Here is an 18,370-nt window from a genome sequence, read left to right on the forward strand (position 1 = left end):
AAGTGCTGCATAAATGTATTACGCATCATGGTAGATACATATATACTATGTAGAAAGACAGAGTGAGGAAACTGTGTGGAAAGTGTTGCTTTTTATAGAGGCTACAAACTAAAAACAAAGAGTAAATTTGCAGACAAATAAAGGGGGAGGTAGATGTGAGGAAGCGCATAAGTACAGATCATTGTGATCTTTCAGTACTTGAAAGGAGCTTACAAGTAAGAGGGAGACTGACTTTTTATGCAGGTAGATAGTGATAGGATAAGGAGGAGGTGGATTTAAACTGAAAGGAGAGGTTTAGGTTAGATACTGAGTGAAGAACTTCACTCAAGAGAGTGGTAAGGCACTGGCACAGACTGCCCAGAGAAGATGTGGATGTCCATCCCTGGAAGTGTTCAAGGCCAAGCTTGGTGGATTATTGAGCAGCTTGATCTGCTGGGTGGCTACCCTGCCCACAGTAGGGTGTTGAAACTGGATGGTCTTTGAGGTCCCTTCCAACACAAGCCATTCTGTGATTGTGTGATCCAGACTTTCTTCTGGGTACAAGTCACTACCTATAAAGCTCACCCTGTCTTTTAAGAATGCTCCTATTTTCATGTCTAGGTCAATCTTCAATACATTCTCCTAGGTTAATGATTGAGAAGGTGAGTTAATTTTTGTAGCTGATTGTGGAGGAATGTTATCACCATCATAAATGTGATTATGGATCTGTAATTATTTTTGTTGCACATCTTACTCAAGTTGCTTAGCAGTTGTGGGAAAAATTAAACAGAATCACTAAGGAGAACTGAAGCAAGTATGACCTTATTTTCAATATAAGTTATTAATTAATTAATTCATTCATTCAATAAAACTCACTGTGTGTGAGGAATCAAACTGCAGTAAAAACCTTGTATACCTGCTGCTGCACTTCAGAGCTCAGATTTGACATATGCTAAGTTTACTTGGTTTTTATTTTAGATATGACAGTGATGGTTGGTGTCCACCCTTGCCTGTTCAGACCTACCTCCATCAGGGCATGGAGGATGAGCTTGAAGAAGACGATGATCGTGTTCCCACACCTCCTGTGCGAGGAGTAGCTTCATCGCCTGCGATCTCCTTTGGGCAACAATCAACTGCAACACTCACGCCTTCTCCACGAGAGGAGATGCAGCCAATGCTTCAAGCCCACCTTGATGAATTAACCAGGGCCTACCAGTTTGATATAGCAAAGCAGACATGGTAAATGTTTGAAGGGGAAACTTGCAGTCTGGGAAATGAAAACACATTCCTGAGTGATACAAATATCAATTCTGTTTAACATTTTGCTAATGTTTACAAAACTATAAAATGAACAGGAAATAGCAAAACTGTATCTGTAGTGCAAAGGCCATAAACGTTGAAATATGCTTTTTAAATCATAATACTTGACTAAAAAGACAAAAAAATGATATTCTTCTGGAGTTTTGCTTATACTGAATAGTTATCACCCACCTACTGACAAATTGTATGCCATTTACAATGTTCTCAGGCTAGCAGAAGACATGATTTTTACAGAATTTTCAAAAATAATGAATGACTAAAGCTCTGATTAACATAATGTTAATTACTTGAAATAGCAGTGTAGCAGCTTTTACTCTTTATCACATGAGAATGATGCATTTGTATATCTGGCTGTATTTTGAAACACCGGGAAAATTTCTGATACGTAGGGAAAACCCAGAAAAGACTTGAAGGAGGTTAGAATTTACAGAGCGTATCTTGCATTTCAGAGTGCTTTATGCCTATTTAAGAGAAGAGCAAGCAAATACCACAGTAACATTTCCCCTGTAAAACAAACAGAAGCAATCTCTTTGGGGACTGAAAGGGGAACTTGTCATCTGCACCAGAAGGGGATGCAGTGAAGGTCAGTTGCCTTCTGGATGTTCCCTAAGAGGCAGCTGTCCTTTAGAAACTTTTTTATCCAGACAAAGCTTGAGACTCTCAGAGGACAGAAGTGAAGCTAGTTATCGAGTGGCACGCTGCCAGAAGGGAAGCAGCTTTCCATACTGTTAAATAAAGTCGCAAAGTTATTCAGCTTGAGCTACCATAAATAGACCAGGTAGGTAGGAAGGCCATGCCAAATCAAAGCCAGCTGTTTTCCTTGGACTCTGTTGAAGCCTGAAGGCTTCTCTGCAATCTACACTCCATCAGCAGGGCGCTTTGGTCCCACCACAGTGCCATGCTGCCAAACATGGAGCCTAGCCTACTGTGGGACAGACCCAAATCCCAGGCAGCAGCTAAACTAGGCCTGCTAAAGGTGGCTGGCTTCCCAGATACATGTCCTATCTGCACAGGCAATGCTGCTGCATTTTGCAGCTGTTACACTTTCTACACCCTGCAAAGTGCAAGCACCAGACTGGTAGCGGGTAACGAGACAGGGTGCAGTGGCAGAGCCTCTAGCAGCTGACAGGAAATGTCATCTGCAAAAATGAAAACTGATCAGGGACTTTCATAACACAGATAGTAATATACAGATTTTTTACTTTGGAATATACTTAGGAATATGGAGATTTTAACATCACTCTCCTGTTAAGGACATAGTAATTGCACATGAAACTCTGAAAAATAATACAGTTAAAAACCTGTATTTTCATGCTAGGTTATTACTGCAGGTTTAGGGGTATATATTGAGAGCTGCAAATACAGGTGGTTGGTGACTGGTTGGCTGGAGATGCACCATGCTGCCAAAGGGTCTAGCAAAGGCTGTTCAAAGTCAGAGGAAAGTCCTCCACTGCCTGAAGTGGGAAGGAAGATTTCTTTGTTTTTCTTTCTCAAGTTTAGTCTATCCAGTATAGAAAGAAAAAAAAAGATGAGACCTATCAGATTACTGTAGGAGTAACTGAAGAGATATTTAGAGACCAGCCAATTAGGAATTTAAAAGCACATTACTAGATTACTAGAAAAGTATGTAATCATTATGGCCTCGATCCAGCAAATCACTTAAGTATATGCTTAACTACAAGTGCATGAGATATTGACTTCAATTGTTCTATCACATGCTTAACATTAAGCATATACTTAAGTATTTTGCTTGATGGGGAGCTAATCATGCTGTTTATTGAGGGTGTTAGATCACAGTGCCCTTTAGCACAGTGTTTTGAATACTGCATAGCCAAGACTCTGGTGTCCAGATAGAAAAATACTCAAGAGCTGTTAATCAGAAAGAGGTTGTATATTGGAAAGACAGTCTCTGCTCTGCAAATAAGCTTCAGATTAAGCAACAATTTAAAGCCTACACACAAAGGTGGAAAGAGATTCCAACATAACACTTACTATGACATTCTCTGATGCAGTAGAGTAACATTATGAGAAAAAAAAAAAAGAACGACTGTTTGAATAAAGAGAATTACCGTACTTATGAAATGTAGGCAATAAAACAGCAGCAGAAGCTCAGTGAAAATGTATGAGAGCTAGGTAGCCAAACAGGTGACATTTGCAATTTTCTCTGTTATGCTGGTGTCCTAGCATAAGACCAGCGGAGTCCTGGATCCCATCCAGAATTCTGTCAATTGATATCAGGTCACAGCACCTCATGAACAGATATCCAAGGGCTCTCACGTGGCTGAAATAGCAAATTCAAGCCCCATACGCACACTTATGCCAAGGCCAGTCATGTCTGGGTCCCCCAGCACAGCTTGCTGTGTACCTCTAGCGCTGTAGAAAATGCTGCAATGAAAGCTGATGGTTGTTTTCCTCTGAGAGAACCATATAAGTGAAACTCCAAACCCAGTGCTTGGCTTTGGTTGTGTAGTTATTCTGTGGATGTTTTTTTTAACTTTATTTTTCCTTTTTTTTTTTTAATTGCATGCAGTAATCATGCGTTCCCTAATACTGCTGCAATTAACTCAAACTACTAGAAGTAAAGTGAAACCTCCTTTTTGATAATGGACTCATTGGACTTGAAAATTTCTTCAGTCCTATAGGCCATTTCCTTCTCTTCAGGGTGAGTTTTACAACAGAACATTGAGTCTATTCAGACAGAGGTGTGAAATTTAATTTTGGCTCAAATGCCTGATTTGCAAGGTGAAATGTAAGGTTAGACATTCATATAATAGGTTGGGATTTGGAATTGTGCTTTTCCATGGACTTCCTACCCAGTTCCATGTACATCACTTCCTCACCTATTAAAGGACAATCTCAGCCTTTCCTGTTTTACAGGAGGGGTAGTATATGTAATATTGAAAAGTGTGCAGATACTCTGCTATGGTGAATCACTGAACTGATTTTTCTTGAGTTTGAGCTAACAAGCATGTTTTGTAAATCTGTTTCAGGCTTATTGAGAGGCTTATCTTCTACTGACCACAAAGTACGAACTCTCATCCATTCTGTTGCCCTTTTCCTGTCTGTTTGCATAGGCACATCCAAAGCAATACACAACCTCCTCAGGCACCAGTTCCACCCCTCGGATATGTATCTGGAAACCTTATTTCAGACTTGGAAACAGATGTTCCAGACGATGATGAGGATGATATCGAAGAAGAAACTCTAGAAATCAATAGGTCACTGAGAGGTCTAGAGCATACTCCAGGCTCCAGTATGGACAATTTAGACAGCTCTGTGACAGGTAACCAAACACAGTAAACACTAACACCAGCTTGTTCCTCACAGGAAAATACATCACCAAACAAACACTTTTAAAGTGAAAATTTATTCCACTCTATTTCTGTAACATTTAAAATGCGTTAATATTGAATGCTAAGTTAAAGAAGGATTTGAAAATACTTTGTGTTGCTGCAAAATGATAAGAAAATTCATGAATTTTAAAAAGCTTTAAAGAGTCAAAAGAAAACTCAATTATATCCTAGCTTTCATGAAAAGTTCACTCTACTGGAGAAGCAAACCAGTTACATAAAAAGGAGAGGGAAGACCTCAGCTTTGGAATATATGTTTCATACATCAGGAGCAGCATAAAAATGTTATCTTAAATAATTTTCAGATATTTTGCTGGGTAAATGCTTTCACAGATGAACATGAAGAAATTAGAAGACTTCAAAATAAGCATAGTTAGTTAGATCAGCACAACATCTAGTTGTAGTGTAATATAACATTTATGTTGGAAAAAAAGTGTATTTTGAGCCTACTTTGTGTTGAAGAATTTAGTAATTGTTCCCTTTTAGTTGAGGTATTTAATTATTCTGATACATCTTTGCTTTTCGCCCTTTGCATACATTGGAAAGTTACAACAGGAATCATCAAAGGGGACCTAGAGGAGTATGGTAAACTAATGTACAGAATCTGAATAAATAAAATTGCTGTTGATGAAGTACAGGCATTGAAATACATGCATTTTTTTTTAAATGGAGACTTTATATGGACACATTGAACTTTTTAAGGTAACTCCAAATTCCCCTTAGGAATGGACTTCGACTTAGGAGTCTCCCAAGGCTGGACTTGGGCTTCTATACGATGTACTGTATACGTAATGTTCAGGTTTATTGCAGATCCAGATGTGCCCATAGTTCCTGACAGTTGGTGGGTGCCTCTTCAGTCTTGGAGCTCTATGGAAGAACACTAGCTTGTTAATTGCACCTGCAAAGAGACTGGCTTACTAAGGCATTACTAAAACAGCACAGCTTATTTTCTTCTCCTTGTTGTGAACTTTTGAAATTTCAAGGATTCTGTATCCTTATTTAAACATTATTATTCTGAAAACACTGCAGGAATATGACAGTAATGGAGCATCAATACTTATAATTTCCTTTCTTTTCCCTTGTTGAATTAAATAGCGTGTTGCTTTATCCCACTTTCCAGACTTTTAGCTCACCCTAGGGCCAGACTGCTTGCCAATCTAATTAAGACTTAAGAACTGTAGCTCTACTGCTGTGATTTGAAACTCAGGTCCAACTGAAGACTGTAGAGTTAAAGTTTAAATCCCTGAATCCAGAAGGTTAACTTATTAGCACATGAGTATGTTAAGTCACTTTGCCTGAATTTCTAGTGTAATCTCCTTCAGGCTATAATTCTGCATATTTTTGCATATCTTGCTAATGGCTCAGAACTGTTTCCATTAGGAATGCAGTAAGGGCTTTACATCAGTAAAACGGAAAAAACTAAAGAAATAAACAAACAGGTTGCCATATATTTTCCATTTGATATGTATTAAGATGTCAATGCTGATATAACTGTTAATCAGGAAATTAGTGTTTTGCACATCTACATTTTCCCCCAATATTTTGGACTTACCTATCTCATGCAAAGTAAGGATTAGCTGTATTTCTGTTCTGATTCAAAGACTTCTGTGCCCATTGTAGTTTATGCTTTTACAAATAAGAATCAAGCTTTTTCTTCTTAGTTGTAAGAGTAGTTTGGTTATTGGGGTATAAAAAAACTGCTGATTTTTTTTTTTTTTTTGGAAGAAATTGAACAGAACCTGGTAATGTAGGCTGGGAATGCATGCAAAGAGATCAAATTCACACCCACTTGTTCCCACCATCACCATGATCTTGGTTCATCTAGCTGAAAATTAAGGTTTTCCTTTTGTTTTCTTTTGTTTGCTTGTTTAATTCCTATCTGGATCTGTTCCTCGATCTGGTTCACTGCATGGCAATGTGTTTGCTAGTACTGCAGGAGGGGACTGTGCAGCCAGAAAGGAAGCAAAATGACAGGCTACCCCAATAGCTTACAGCCAACACTTAGATTGACATAAAACATTTATGAAACTATAACCTTGCAAAAATACATCCAGTGTGTTCTAAATGATCTATAAAATTGCAAACTCTTGGAATAAAAAAAACTACTTCTGTTTTTCTTAGTTACTATGTGGGCAAAACCTCAATTTTCTGAGTTGGGCTTGCTTTTTTATTAGGAGATGGAAGGAAATTGCTTATTTTATTTAGGGGAGTTGTTTCAAAGGAGAATTTTAATTTTGTGCATCTGTTTCTGCTAACCTATCCAGGTTGCATTTGCTAGTGTTAAAGAGGGCATAAAAGAAATTGCATCCATTGTTTCTAAGCTGTTTCTCTTTCTTTAACTTGATTGCTTTTAGAATACTGTTGAAGAACTAAATTGTTTTTTCTTCAACTGAGAAAATAAAAGCTGCTTCTTACAGGGCTTTTGATGATTTAAACCAGCATCTTCCTAGGAATTGACATAGTTTGTTTTTACTTTAAACATTAAAAATCTGAGAGAAATGAGAACAGCTAACCTTAAAGAAGCAGTTTTTGTGTACATTTTTAAGCATGTCCTGTGAGTTCAGTGTCTGTATGAAAACTAAGTTGGCATTCCTTGATCCAGACTTGCCCAGAATAGAGTTGACAGAGTTACTGTAGGGTGAGCAGGAGATTAGTATGCCTCAGTGATGACTTGAAGGTACCCACTCCTGGAGTGCAATGGTACTTTGTTTTTCACAGCTGAGCTGAGTTTTTCATCCAATACCAAAAGTAGAATTCTCAGTGGGGAAATGCTGGCACTGGGTGAACTAAGCTCAAACTGCTAAATTTCACCACAAACATAGCATAGCTCCTATAAAGTGTTTAAAAGTCAGGTTGTCTTCCAAGCTCTTGAGTTTTAGTTGCAGCTAACTGAAGATTCAGACAGGGATTTAATCTACACTATTCAGGTTTTCTCTTTGCAGGTGGCAGAGACATAATGTTGACAGGTATAACAGAATGAAAAGCAAGGAGGAATGCACAGTATCTTAACATTTTCCAGATATTGCAAAGCAAACTCAAGGAGGTTTGACTGCTTGTGGGTCAAAATAAGAAAGTAAAGCCCACATTTTGATTTGTTCCCAGCATGGTTTGCTAGGGTGCTAAGTTCCTGATTCTGATTTAAAGAAACAAGCAAACACAAAACCAGACAAAACCAAACAACAAGCAAACTAACAAAACCCTGAAGAGCAGCTGCAAAATTTCTACTGACTTTTAATACACAGTAACTTACTGAGGGGAGAGAGAAACCCATTGACTAACGTGGACATTAGAACAGGTTTTTTTCCTACTTCACTGATAGAAGCAGGGTGATATTCTTGTGAAGAGTACCACTGTATATGTATAACAAAACTGTTTTGTTTTCTTTTTAATAAAATTATGTAGATTTGAAATTATTAAGATTGCCATAGGATGTATAACTTAGCAAAGAAGAAAATCTCTTACTTGATGTGTTTCAGTCTTGATTAAAAGAATTAGTGATCACTGGATGGTAAAAGTTGTTCATTCATTGCATCTGAGCACAAATGGAATAATTCTTGAACATTGCACAAAATCATTTTGGTGAGCCATATTTTATCGAGGCAGAGTTCAATATTTGTATTGATTTTGATAGGGATGCCTATTGCAGAAGATTCTATTTTATAAGCAGGCAGTTAGACAGATTGCATTTAATAGGAAGAATGTGTTTCATGGATTAAATATGTACGCAGAAAATAAGAAACTGGTAGTTTTTGTATCTCATAAAAATGGTAATGCAACAATTAGCAGGGTCATATTATAAAGCACAGACTTTGCTCTAGCTTAATGGATCTAGGGATATGCATTCATCAGCAAGGATGGATTTAGCATAAAACGACATGTAAATGAATTGATGACTGATCATAAATTAATTTTAGTGTTGAAGAAGTAATAGAGACACAGCAAGATGCCACTTTATCATAGTATTTTATTGCATTGAGCAACTACTTAATGTTCTGGGTGCACTTCTTTTCTAACAGCTTGAATAAATTTGAGATTTTTGTTGTGTTTTTCAGCAATATGGAAACCAAAAAATCTTGAAAGATTGAAAATGTAAACATAGATAAATTTGGTTAAGTGGCATAAATTCATTTTTCATTACATGGTTATGAAAAGCATTAATTATGCTTGGACTTCTGAAGTGTCAGAGACGTATATATGTTTTGACTCCACTTACTCAGAGTTTAACACCACTTCCCCCTTTCTCTCTCAAAGAAGTGTTTATTTCAGGTGTATATGGTTAATATTTGGGGCATTTCTGAGGAAGTATGCTGTAAAGTATAAGCTCAAGTCAATTTTTTGAAGTATGATCTTATTTATATTCTGCATTCAGCACCTTCCATTATTCTTTTTTATCTAATGACACAATGACTGTTGCTCCCTTTTATTTAATCACTTCCATTAAAATTAGTGGTCATTCTTTCTTTACAATTATGACCTAAAGGAGATGAATGCCTTCTTCTTGTACATGGGCTGGAAGATTTCAGCATCAGCTCCTGGGGACTTCATCCACATCTGACAAACCTGAGCAGCCTGGTCATGTTCCACCAGAATGCCTGCCGAGGAGGAGGCACGCAATGTTAGCATGTGCTCTGTGCTTTTAAGAAAGAAAGCGTAGAAGCACACACATACAAGTCCCAGTGACATCAGTTATCATCTTTAAGCATGTAGATTTTTGTGCATGCAGAGAAGTACTATGTGGAATTTTCAAAAATGTTAGGTTTGCTGTGAGCAGATCTTGTTTCACAAGCATTAGACTTTTTGTTATCTTAAGTAGAGCAAGATTACACCGTCCAAAGAAAAAGTAGTGTTTTAATTGTAGGCAAAATGCCACTAAAAGCTGTAGCATGCAGCCTACAAGGAGCTGGCACCTCTATTCCCTTCACCTTTCCCTGAGAGCAAGAAGCTTTCTGTTTGCATTAGCACCAAGAGATATTTTATGGAGCAAGAAAACAGAGTTCAACATTTCACAGAGTTGATTTTGTTCCACATAAAGCATTTACTGCTGCTGTCAGCAAGAGTAAAATTTACAGTTGCCAAAAAGCGTAAAAACTCAAATGCATTCTTGGAGAACACACAGTGAGCTGCATGTAAAGGAGACACTAAAAGCCTATTTCATTCCATCTGAAAATGCACAGTTGATCTGAAAGAGATGTCAGCATCTCTTATGCTGCCTTTACTCAGAGAAAAACAAAGGTGTGCCTGACTGGGGAAATGAAGAGGCTGGTAGATGCCATTAGGGAAGGCTTCCCCTTGCGCATAATATGAAGGCAGTTGCATAGAGGTATGAGGGGCCTGGCCTGGGCTGAAGCCGGCTTGTGTCCACTGAGCCACGTCTGTGCTTCTGGAGGACAAACAGACAGAGTGCTGCTGAGGAAAAAAGAACAAATAGGGAAACTTAATAGCTCAGGAACCAGTGGAAAAAATGTGAAGATTTCATGGTTAGCTTGCTGACTTAAGCAGTTTTGAAGAGCTTTTCTTCAGCTTACAGTCCACTAACCAGAAGTAACATCATTGTTTGCTTTAATTGTTGGCTGTGTTGAAGTCCTCCTCCAGTACAGCTCATGTCTGTGCAAGGACTGAGCTGCTGTGTTCAACAGCACGGGCAGGGCACCTGTTCCTAGCTTAGCTGGTGTTTGCTGTCCTTGAGAGGTCAGGAGGTCAGGAACAGATCCCTCAAAGGGTTGCTTGAAAAACTGGGAGTCTGATGGCAGCGCTTCACTGATCATTAAGATCATTAATAGGTAGGTGTTGTTAAGAAAATCTGGCATGGCTATGTGTGTGTAGAGAGGTAAGTGTATAAACACTCACTGGAGAGAGCGTTATAAACTTGTGCAGATTTTTAGTCTATTGCACTTTTCAAAAGTGGATTTTTTTTAAAACTAGATTAAATCCTTCTAAGAGCAGATGGAATATAGCAACTGCTCCTAGATACACCCCAAAAGTATTCCATCCAAACAATCATGTTTATAACATGCTGTGTAACTTGTAAGTGGTTAGCATAGCAACGTAAGCAAATGAAAATTCAAGCTTAATGTCATTGAAAATATCCATTGTTTTTTCTACAGATACAGAAAACATATGTATGCTCATACATATCCTATTCAGTATATATTTTCACGTATCTACAGAGTAGAATGTATAAAATACTTGGGCCATGGAACTAACAAAATACATGATACATTTTCAGCACCTGAATATCTTCCTTTGATATCTGTGAATCTAGTTATATTTTTATGTTTCAGCTTCTGCTTACATATTTTGCAGAATGTGTTGATAAGCAATTGTTTGAAAATGTTCTCAGCTATAGCATTTCATTTTCTTACATCTTCATGAAGTGTTTTATCTCTAGTATCTCTTTTCATACATCAGCAAATAACTGTTGCTAAGACTTTGCTCCTCGTTCTCTCTGATGTTCCATCACACTTTGATTGTTAGTTCAGTTTGTTCTTCTTCTCAAGGAAATTCAGCTTCAGCCTTCCCTTGCTGCTGTCTAGACTTTCCTACATCTGTCTGCATCAGGTCAAGTCTGTTTGGAAAATAACAATTCTGTGTGTGCTCTTGGCAAGCAGAATCTAACTCTGTCACTCTCTGTTGCACTTAACACACTTTCTGCCTGTCAGACCTCCATAGACCTCTTCAGTTTCTTTTTTTTTTTTGTATCTTAGGAGTGCATGGAGTTATTATAGCCTGCCACTTTGCTGACATCAAAGGATTCAGTCACTGCAGCATCACAAAATAATCCATTGTTCTTAGGCTTTGTAATGCAGCATAAGCAAGTCAGTATTGATTTAATAATTAATGATTTTTAACAAAATAATACTTTCCTGGACAACTCTTAAAAAAAGCTTTGAAGAACATACTGATTCCATTGTTCATCTTAGGTACATTGACAAAAATTCACCTGTGCTAAAGAAATTGTTAAGTCGGTCCATGATTTATCTCTCCACAAGTGTTGTCATATCTTGGAAAACAGATCTTCATTGGTTCATTGGGATTTTTCTCAATATGTCACTTTTTAAAAAGCAACCTTCAGATATTTTAAGATGAAGAGGCAACTTTGCTGTCTCAGAACAATATTCTGTGTCTACATGGTGCCACACAATGCCATGCAGTAATTCAGGTCCCAGAAGCATTCTGGTAGCTCTGCACTTTAGCTAGAGTTGGTAACTCGTTAGTATGTCTGCTCTGTACCTGGAGAAAAGCTAGGTAGTTGGTGGTGGCTGAATATTCTTCGCCTCATGCTCTACTGGACATTGTAAAACTATACAGTGTCGTTTATGATGATTTTCAGAAGTACAGAGCACTATCAACTCCATCTGTAATCACTGAATTTTGGTACTTTGAAATAATTCAAACCCATTGATAGTTTTGGAAAATATACGTTGCATTGTCATATTGGGTAGTTAATCGGTTCTTTCTGCTGTGCAAAAAAGTAAAAGAAAATATAATTGAAGAGTGGAAAATATGAATCCTACTCATAGTATTTTGTTCTTCATATTTTAATTATGTCAAGATTTCTACATTCTTGTCGTGTTTTTTTTTTTTTTGTTGTTTTTTTTTTTTTTTTTTTTTTTTTCTGGCTCCATTTTTTGATGTTATTATTGCTTTCCTCTCCTGCAGTGGTGGTGATCTATAGCTAGGATATGGTGAAGTCTGCATTGGCTCCCTGCATGACTCAGTATTCAAGAACGTGTTTGGTCTGCTCTTGAGCATCTGTTTCTAACCTTTTAAAAAAGAGAAATCAATCCTGTAAAATGGATTGCTTTCCATCAGTTTTGTTTGGGCCACTAAGATTGCTCATCTATTTTAAAGTTTTGGTTGAGAAAATGGCATAATGCTTCAGAATGTTCTTGAAGCCCAGGTCTGACGTCAGCCATACCTGATGAGATTTAGACTTGTGGTGTTCTAAAGTAAGATTTTTTGCAAAAATGAGGGTAGATATTGCTTTATAATAAATGAAGTTTAAAAAAAAAAATCACATTACTTTCAATCCCAGGAAAAATCTTTTAACATTCAAAAGAGTTTATTATGGCATCTATATGTGTGTAGGGGATATGTATTATTTGGTTTACAAAGTGACAGTTACACAATGCAAACTATGAATGAGATCCCAGTTAGCTTTTATAGTGCGCTTTTATATCAAGCTCTGTTAGCCAACCTTTGGGTTTCCTGTGGAGTAAGAATATATTAAGTGGGTCTTTAAGATTTAGATGATCAAAAAAATATCAAACATGTACAACTCACTAGACCCCCTACATTTGTTTTTAGGTTCAATGGTAAATGGATGGGGTTCTGTGTCTGATGAGGACCGTAACTTTTCTAGTCATAGATCTAGTGTAGGTAGCTCCTCAGATGACTCGATCTTTACCAGCGGCAGTTTTGCACAAGCACTGGTTGCAGCAGCAGATAAAGCTGGTTTTAGGCTGGATGGAACCAGCCTGACAAGAACAGGTTTGTAGACTCAAAGTTAATGCTTTCTGCATGAAGGGTGTCTCTGCCTGTTCTTCTCTTCAGTGAACCTGCGTCTCACTTCACGTTTTTCTAACATGCATGGAGTAAAGTGGATGGAGATATTTTTATCAGTATATTTAAAATAAAAACTTATGTTTCATTTTTAGTGATTTGAAGTAGTGAATACTGCAAGCTTTTAATCAGCACTTTCAATCTTCTGCAGTTTCTCTTTATGCTGACTCTGCTATGGATTTACTGACATGTGCTCTGTTTAATATTTTGGTTAAGAGATCACTAATTCTGCCATGCAGTCTTTGATGATTTTATTCCTGCAACATCTCCTCACTATCATTTACATTTCCAATGATGAAAGTCATGTTTAAACTGTTATCTCCATCCCTGCTCCTCTCTTACATCTCTTGCAAAAATGTATTTTTCTGTGAAGTTTTTCTAAGCATGGGGGTGGAATGCTATGATTTGATTATAAATGATATGAAATGTTTAAAAGTCTTTTTAATCAGCTGATGTTAACAATATTTAATTCAATGAATCATTAAATTTTGATTAAATTTAATTTTAATTATGCCACCAGAATTAGCCAAGTGAAATTTAATACAGGTAAAGTGACTATTGCTTTTGAAAACAACCAGTCTTATCAACTAGAATAAATTAATGAAAAGTAAATATAATTCAGTTTGTAACGTTTAATTTTTAGCAACACAAAAAGATAAGCAGAACTTCCTTTTATGTATTCTGAACAAAGAATGTATTTGCATTTGCACAGTCCTATTATTTTTTTTTTTAAAAAAGCACCTAATTATTTAAATCCACACGACATAATAACAAAGTATTCATTTGGGTTCCTATTTTTTATTATGCTTTCTTCTCCTGTTCCTGAACACATTTCCCATAGTATTCCTATCATTTAAAAATTTTTATTATCATTTTTGTACAAAATTTATCCTTTGCTAAAATGCTTGCATTCTTGATAAATGTCTCCAAATGTTAGAAATGATAACTGCCAGCCTTCTATATGCAGTGATTTCATGAGAAATACTACCTTTTAGGAATAAAGAAAAGAATCTGTAGTAAAGTTCTATGCCAACAACAAATCACAGGATGAAATTTCAGCCTTTTTCAAGTCATGAGGACCTTTGACTGGTTAGATGTAATCATCCTTAAAAGACAGTTATTTCACTGTTAAAAATATTTAAAACTCTCATTTGCTTCTTCTTATTTAGCAAATTTGGCCAAGCCATTCCTTTCTTAAAATACGCTGTTTTGCTTGAACTGACACAAATCCTTCCTAACCTTTTTATTTTTGTGTTCTTCATGGCCTCAGTAAACTAAAGCAACTTGTACTAGGCCCACTGAGAAGTAGTTTCCACCACATACATGCACAAAGGAGTTCAAACGTGCAGATACTTTTAAATACGATTCCTTACCGTAGCAATATAAAAGAACAGGATGAGAACTCCCTTGTCAGTTATATTTTCCTAGCTTAATTAGGTCACATATGCACTTAAACTGAGTACTTACACGTAATTCCTTGGATAGACTATTAGAGTTAAGGTTACAGAAGAGTAACACTGTGGTTATCTTTTTATTGCCTTTTTATTCTCTTAATGATCCAGAGAAAAAGCTGAATCAAAAAGCCCATGTAAACAGCCTCCCTTTTTTCACCCACCACAATATCAGCAAATGGAAACAGCTCTGCAATGCTTACTGTAGTTTTCTTATGATATGATACCTCCCAGGGTAGTCTGATCAATCAGACTAGCCTATTATGGATCTGCTGTACCACAGTAAATCCATCATAGTGCAAAATGGCATTTTCCAGTGGAGAAGCGGCAGTATTATTTCTATTCATTGTTCTGGAGGAAATCTGAAGGTCCCGACTCTTTACTCCTTTGGACAGTTATTTTCTCCCACTCAGAACAGTTATGAAATATTCTTATTGATATGAAATGAGAAGACCAACTTCATAGGCTCACATGGATGTCTTTGATTGTCAGTCATAAGAGGCACTGGTAAATCCAGACACAAGATGTCTCTCCTGCAAGACACTTTGATTCCATTTTCCAGAAACCATTGTGTGATTTGTCATGTAGTTCAGCCAGTTTTCCTTTTTAACACCCATGGGAAATTAAATCATGAATTACTGGATTCATCCTTGTCTCCATTTGCACACACTAAATCTACTATAGAGTCTGACACTGCTCAGCAGTTCTTCCTGGAAAGGCTGCATAAAAAAATAACATGCTGTAATCAGATATTAGGTGCATTGAAAGATGTGTTTTGGGAGCCTACATATCATTTGTATTTGCCCCATGTCTGATTTAGGTGAGTGCTATCTATTTTCCTTCATTTTCACAAAGGGATAAAAGAAAAAATTTTCAGTGTGTATATATATATATTTTTTTTCAAGTCAGCTTTCCAAATTCATGATCACATTTCTTTACTCAAGAGAGTAAGCATGAAGGTTCTTCATCTTGCACTCACTAGTTGTGCTTGCATGTTGCAAGTTTATTTTTACAGAACATCTGTGCTGTGTGAGCTAGGATGGAATTTCAGGCTCACATCTGAATTTCTTTGCACCAGTGGCCTTTTTCTTTTTCTTTTTAAACAAGATATGTAATATTTTGTCTGTGTTCATTTGCTGTTTTATCCTTATCTATGAAACAAGGGCTTGATCACTTGTCTTTGTCTGGCTGCAGCTGTGCCAGCTATAAGAGGTTAATGTTTCCAGGCTTCACCCAAACGCTTATTACTGCTTCCTCTCATCTTCAGAGTTAGCTGCTTGGGTGGGCATTCAGCTCCCCATTTCAGTTTAAATGCATCAGGCTAGCAAAGGCATCCTGTTCATACTCTTTAAATTCAATTTGGCTTTCTTTGGCAGAGGAGAGTTAGGGAATGCCCACACAGATGGTTCAAATGTGGTAACCTCTGATAGCTGACAGGGACACAAGGCTGGGAGACAACATAGCCCAAGAGAGTGATCCTCCTCATTGTGCACATCAGTCTGAAAATAAAAGATCAAGCCTTAGGTAGTCAGGAAAAATCAGAAGGCAAATAGTTAGATGTTATTGTAACACAAGCATTTTAATGCTAAGAAGTATGTTAGAGAGATTATAGCTACTTTTTTTGACTTTGCCCTCTTTTTGCACCAAATATATTTTAAATAGTGCAGTAAATAGCAGTTTACTTCTGATTAGGTTAATCTAGATCCTATTGTATGTGGTGTCATGCTAGAAGTAAGGATATCTATTATAATGCGTGAAGTGTGGCACTTATACACCAGAATTTTGGCTCTTCCAGGGGTTTTACTAAAAAACATAAATCACAAGAGGCCACGATCTAATTAACCAGAGGATAATTCAGCCTCATATTAGCTTAGGGTTGATAGATCAGAAAAATATCAAGCAGCTATTTTGTCACTTTCCACCAACTATTAGACCATACGGGTTTACAGTTGGACTGAAAGAGAAGTTCTGACTGGCTTACAAATCTTTCACTTCAGAGAAGGTTAAACAAAGTAATAATTTTAAGCAAGTTCTAAACAAATTAAAGCATTAACATCCCTGAGATGCTTGATAAAGATCATGTGCAGAGAAAAAAAAAAAAAAAGACAGTGATATCAGTGATATTTAGTTTTCTTCAAACATTATTAAATAAGAAACAAGCCTAATTAACTGAATAAAAACATGAAAAAAAGAAGTGAATGGAGAAAATGAACTATGCTCATGAGTTTCCTGCCATGATACTTTTCGTTATCTGCTTCAAAGAACAGCATCAAAGATATCAAAAAAGAGAAAGTATGTAGCTCCATTAGTCTATATATTAAATAATAAATAAATAAATAAACAAACAAACAAACAAACAAAAAAAAACAGAAAAAAAAACAGAAAAAAGAACCAATAGGTAATGAATTCATTCAGAATAAATAATTTTTGAACACATAAAATAATGAAAATAAATAGGAAAACATTACGACTTAAATTCCTTTTTTAATTTCTTAAGAGAAGAGAGCCCTGAAGTATACAGACCTGCAGTGCTACATAGCTTGCAAAAGCAGTTATCTTTATCTCACTGGAGTTACTCCAGATATGCAGTGCTTATGGGAGTCACTAAGATGAGAATCTGGCTCAGCAAATGCGAAGGTGGAAGGCAGGAGGAGATAAATTTGATATGATTGAAGAAGTGTTTTCCTTCACTGCTGAGGGCTGAGGAGTTGTTATGACACATCTGCTCTGAACACCAAGCAGGTAGGAGTTACATGGTGTGCAGCGGTTTTAGCACAACAGATGGAGCAACTTTAATTATAAAAGTAAAGACAAAGGATTGCCAAGTTTCTCACTTTGCTTACTGTGGTGTAACTTAAGCAATTGACATCAGCAGGTGTCTCATGGGGACACTCGCTTGCCTCTGAGAGTTAGACCAGATTTAATATTTCAGAATTTACATTAACAGAACGGCCCATTTCAAGTCAGTAATATTTTTGTCATGTGGTTTCTCTTTTTCTAGGCAAAGCATATCCTTCCTCTCAGAGACCTCGGCCAAGCAGTCCTTTTTCTACTGACAGCAACACCAGTGCAGCTGTCACTCAGAGTCAGAGGCCGAGGCCCACTAAAAAACACAAGGGAGGCCGGTTGGACCAACCTCCCTTGCCTCATCGTAGGGAGGGAATAACAGACGGTAAGTGTGGCGGTGGGAGGCCCTGGTGATGAGCTACAACACGCAGCTGTGCAGAATGGGAGGCCATAAAGCAGTCTTTTAAGGAATGTCTGTTACAGTGAGCTACTTGTTTGGTGAAGTAGGGTCCTCAGGTACGTCAGCGGTATTGCAACGCTAGCGGTGTGGAGCTTGGTTAAGTGACTCTTCAAGGAGCCTTTCTTCCTTTCAGCTCTAAACAAGTCAGCTCTAAACAAATCAGCTCTCAGTTCTCAGTGTAAATCTTAAGAAGAAATGACTGCAATGAACATGGGTTGGCATTAAAACGTGACCCCTGGGTAATTTCATTTCCAAGTAGCCACCACCAGCATATAGTGCATTTCTAAGAAGAATCATGCAGCCAGTCCCACAGTGCTCTCTTTGTTTTCTGCTGGTTTTGACAGCCGTGCAACAGCTATAGAAGTACGTGCCATGCTTTTCTCAAGGCTCTGCCTCACATCTTGTCTGTGCTGCTTCATCCCTGAAATTCAGTGACCTCACTGACTTTGTTTGTCACTTCA

General features: G+C 37.3%; 1 protein-coding gene across 1 annotated transcript in view; it reads left to right on the plus strand.

The window, feature by feature from the left end:
* Positions 1-18,370, plus strand: part of ROBO2 (roundabout guidance receptor 2) — a 409,630-nt gene that overhangs the window by 375,524 nt on the left and 15,736 nt on the right. Inside the window, exons 22-25 of the mRNA XM_042867094.1 lie at positions 958-1,218; positions 4,374-4,582; positions 12,957-13,139; positions 17,664-17,834. Of these exons, the coding sequence (XP_042723028.1) occupies positions 958-1,218; positions 4,374-4,582; positions 12,957-13,139; positions 17,664-17,834 (824 nt within the window). The remainder of the gene's footprint in view (positions 1-957; positions 1,219-4,373; positions 4,583-12,956; positions 13,140-17,663; positions 17,835-18,370) is intronic.

Source organism: Lagopus leucura, unplaced genomic scaffold (genome assembly GCF_019238085.1).
Source record: "Lagopus leucura isolate 7727_CA_CO unplaced genomic scaffold, USGS_WTPT01 Super-Scaffold_100001, whole genome shotgun sequence".
NCBI classification, from domain to species: Eukaryota; Metazoa; Chordata; class Aves; order Galliformes; family Phasianidae; genus Lagopus; species Lagopus leucura.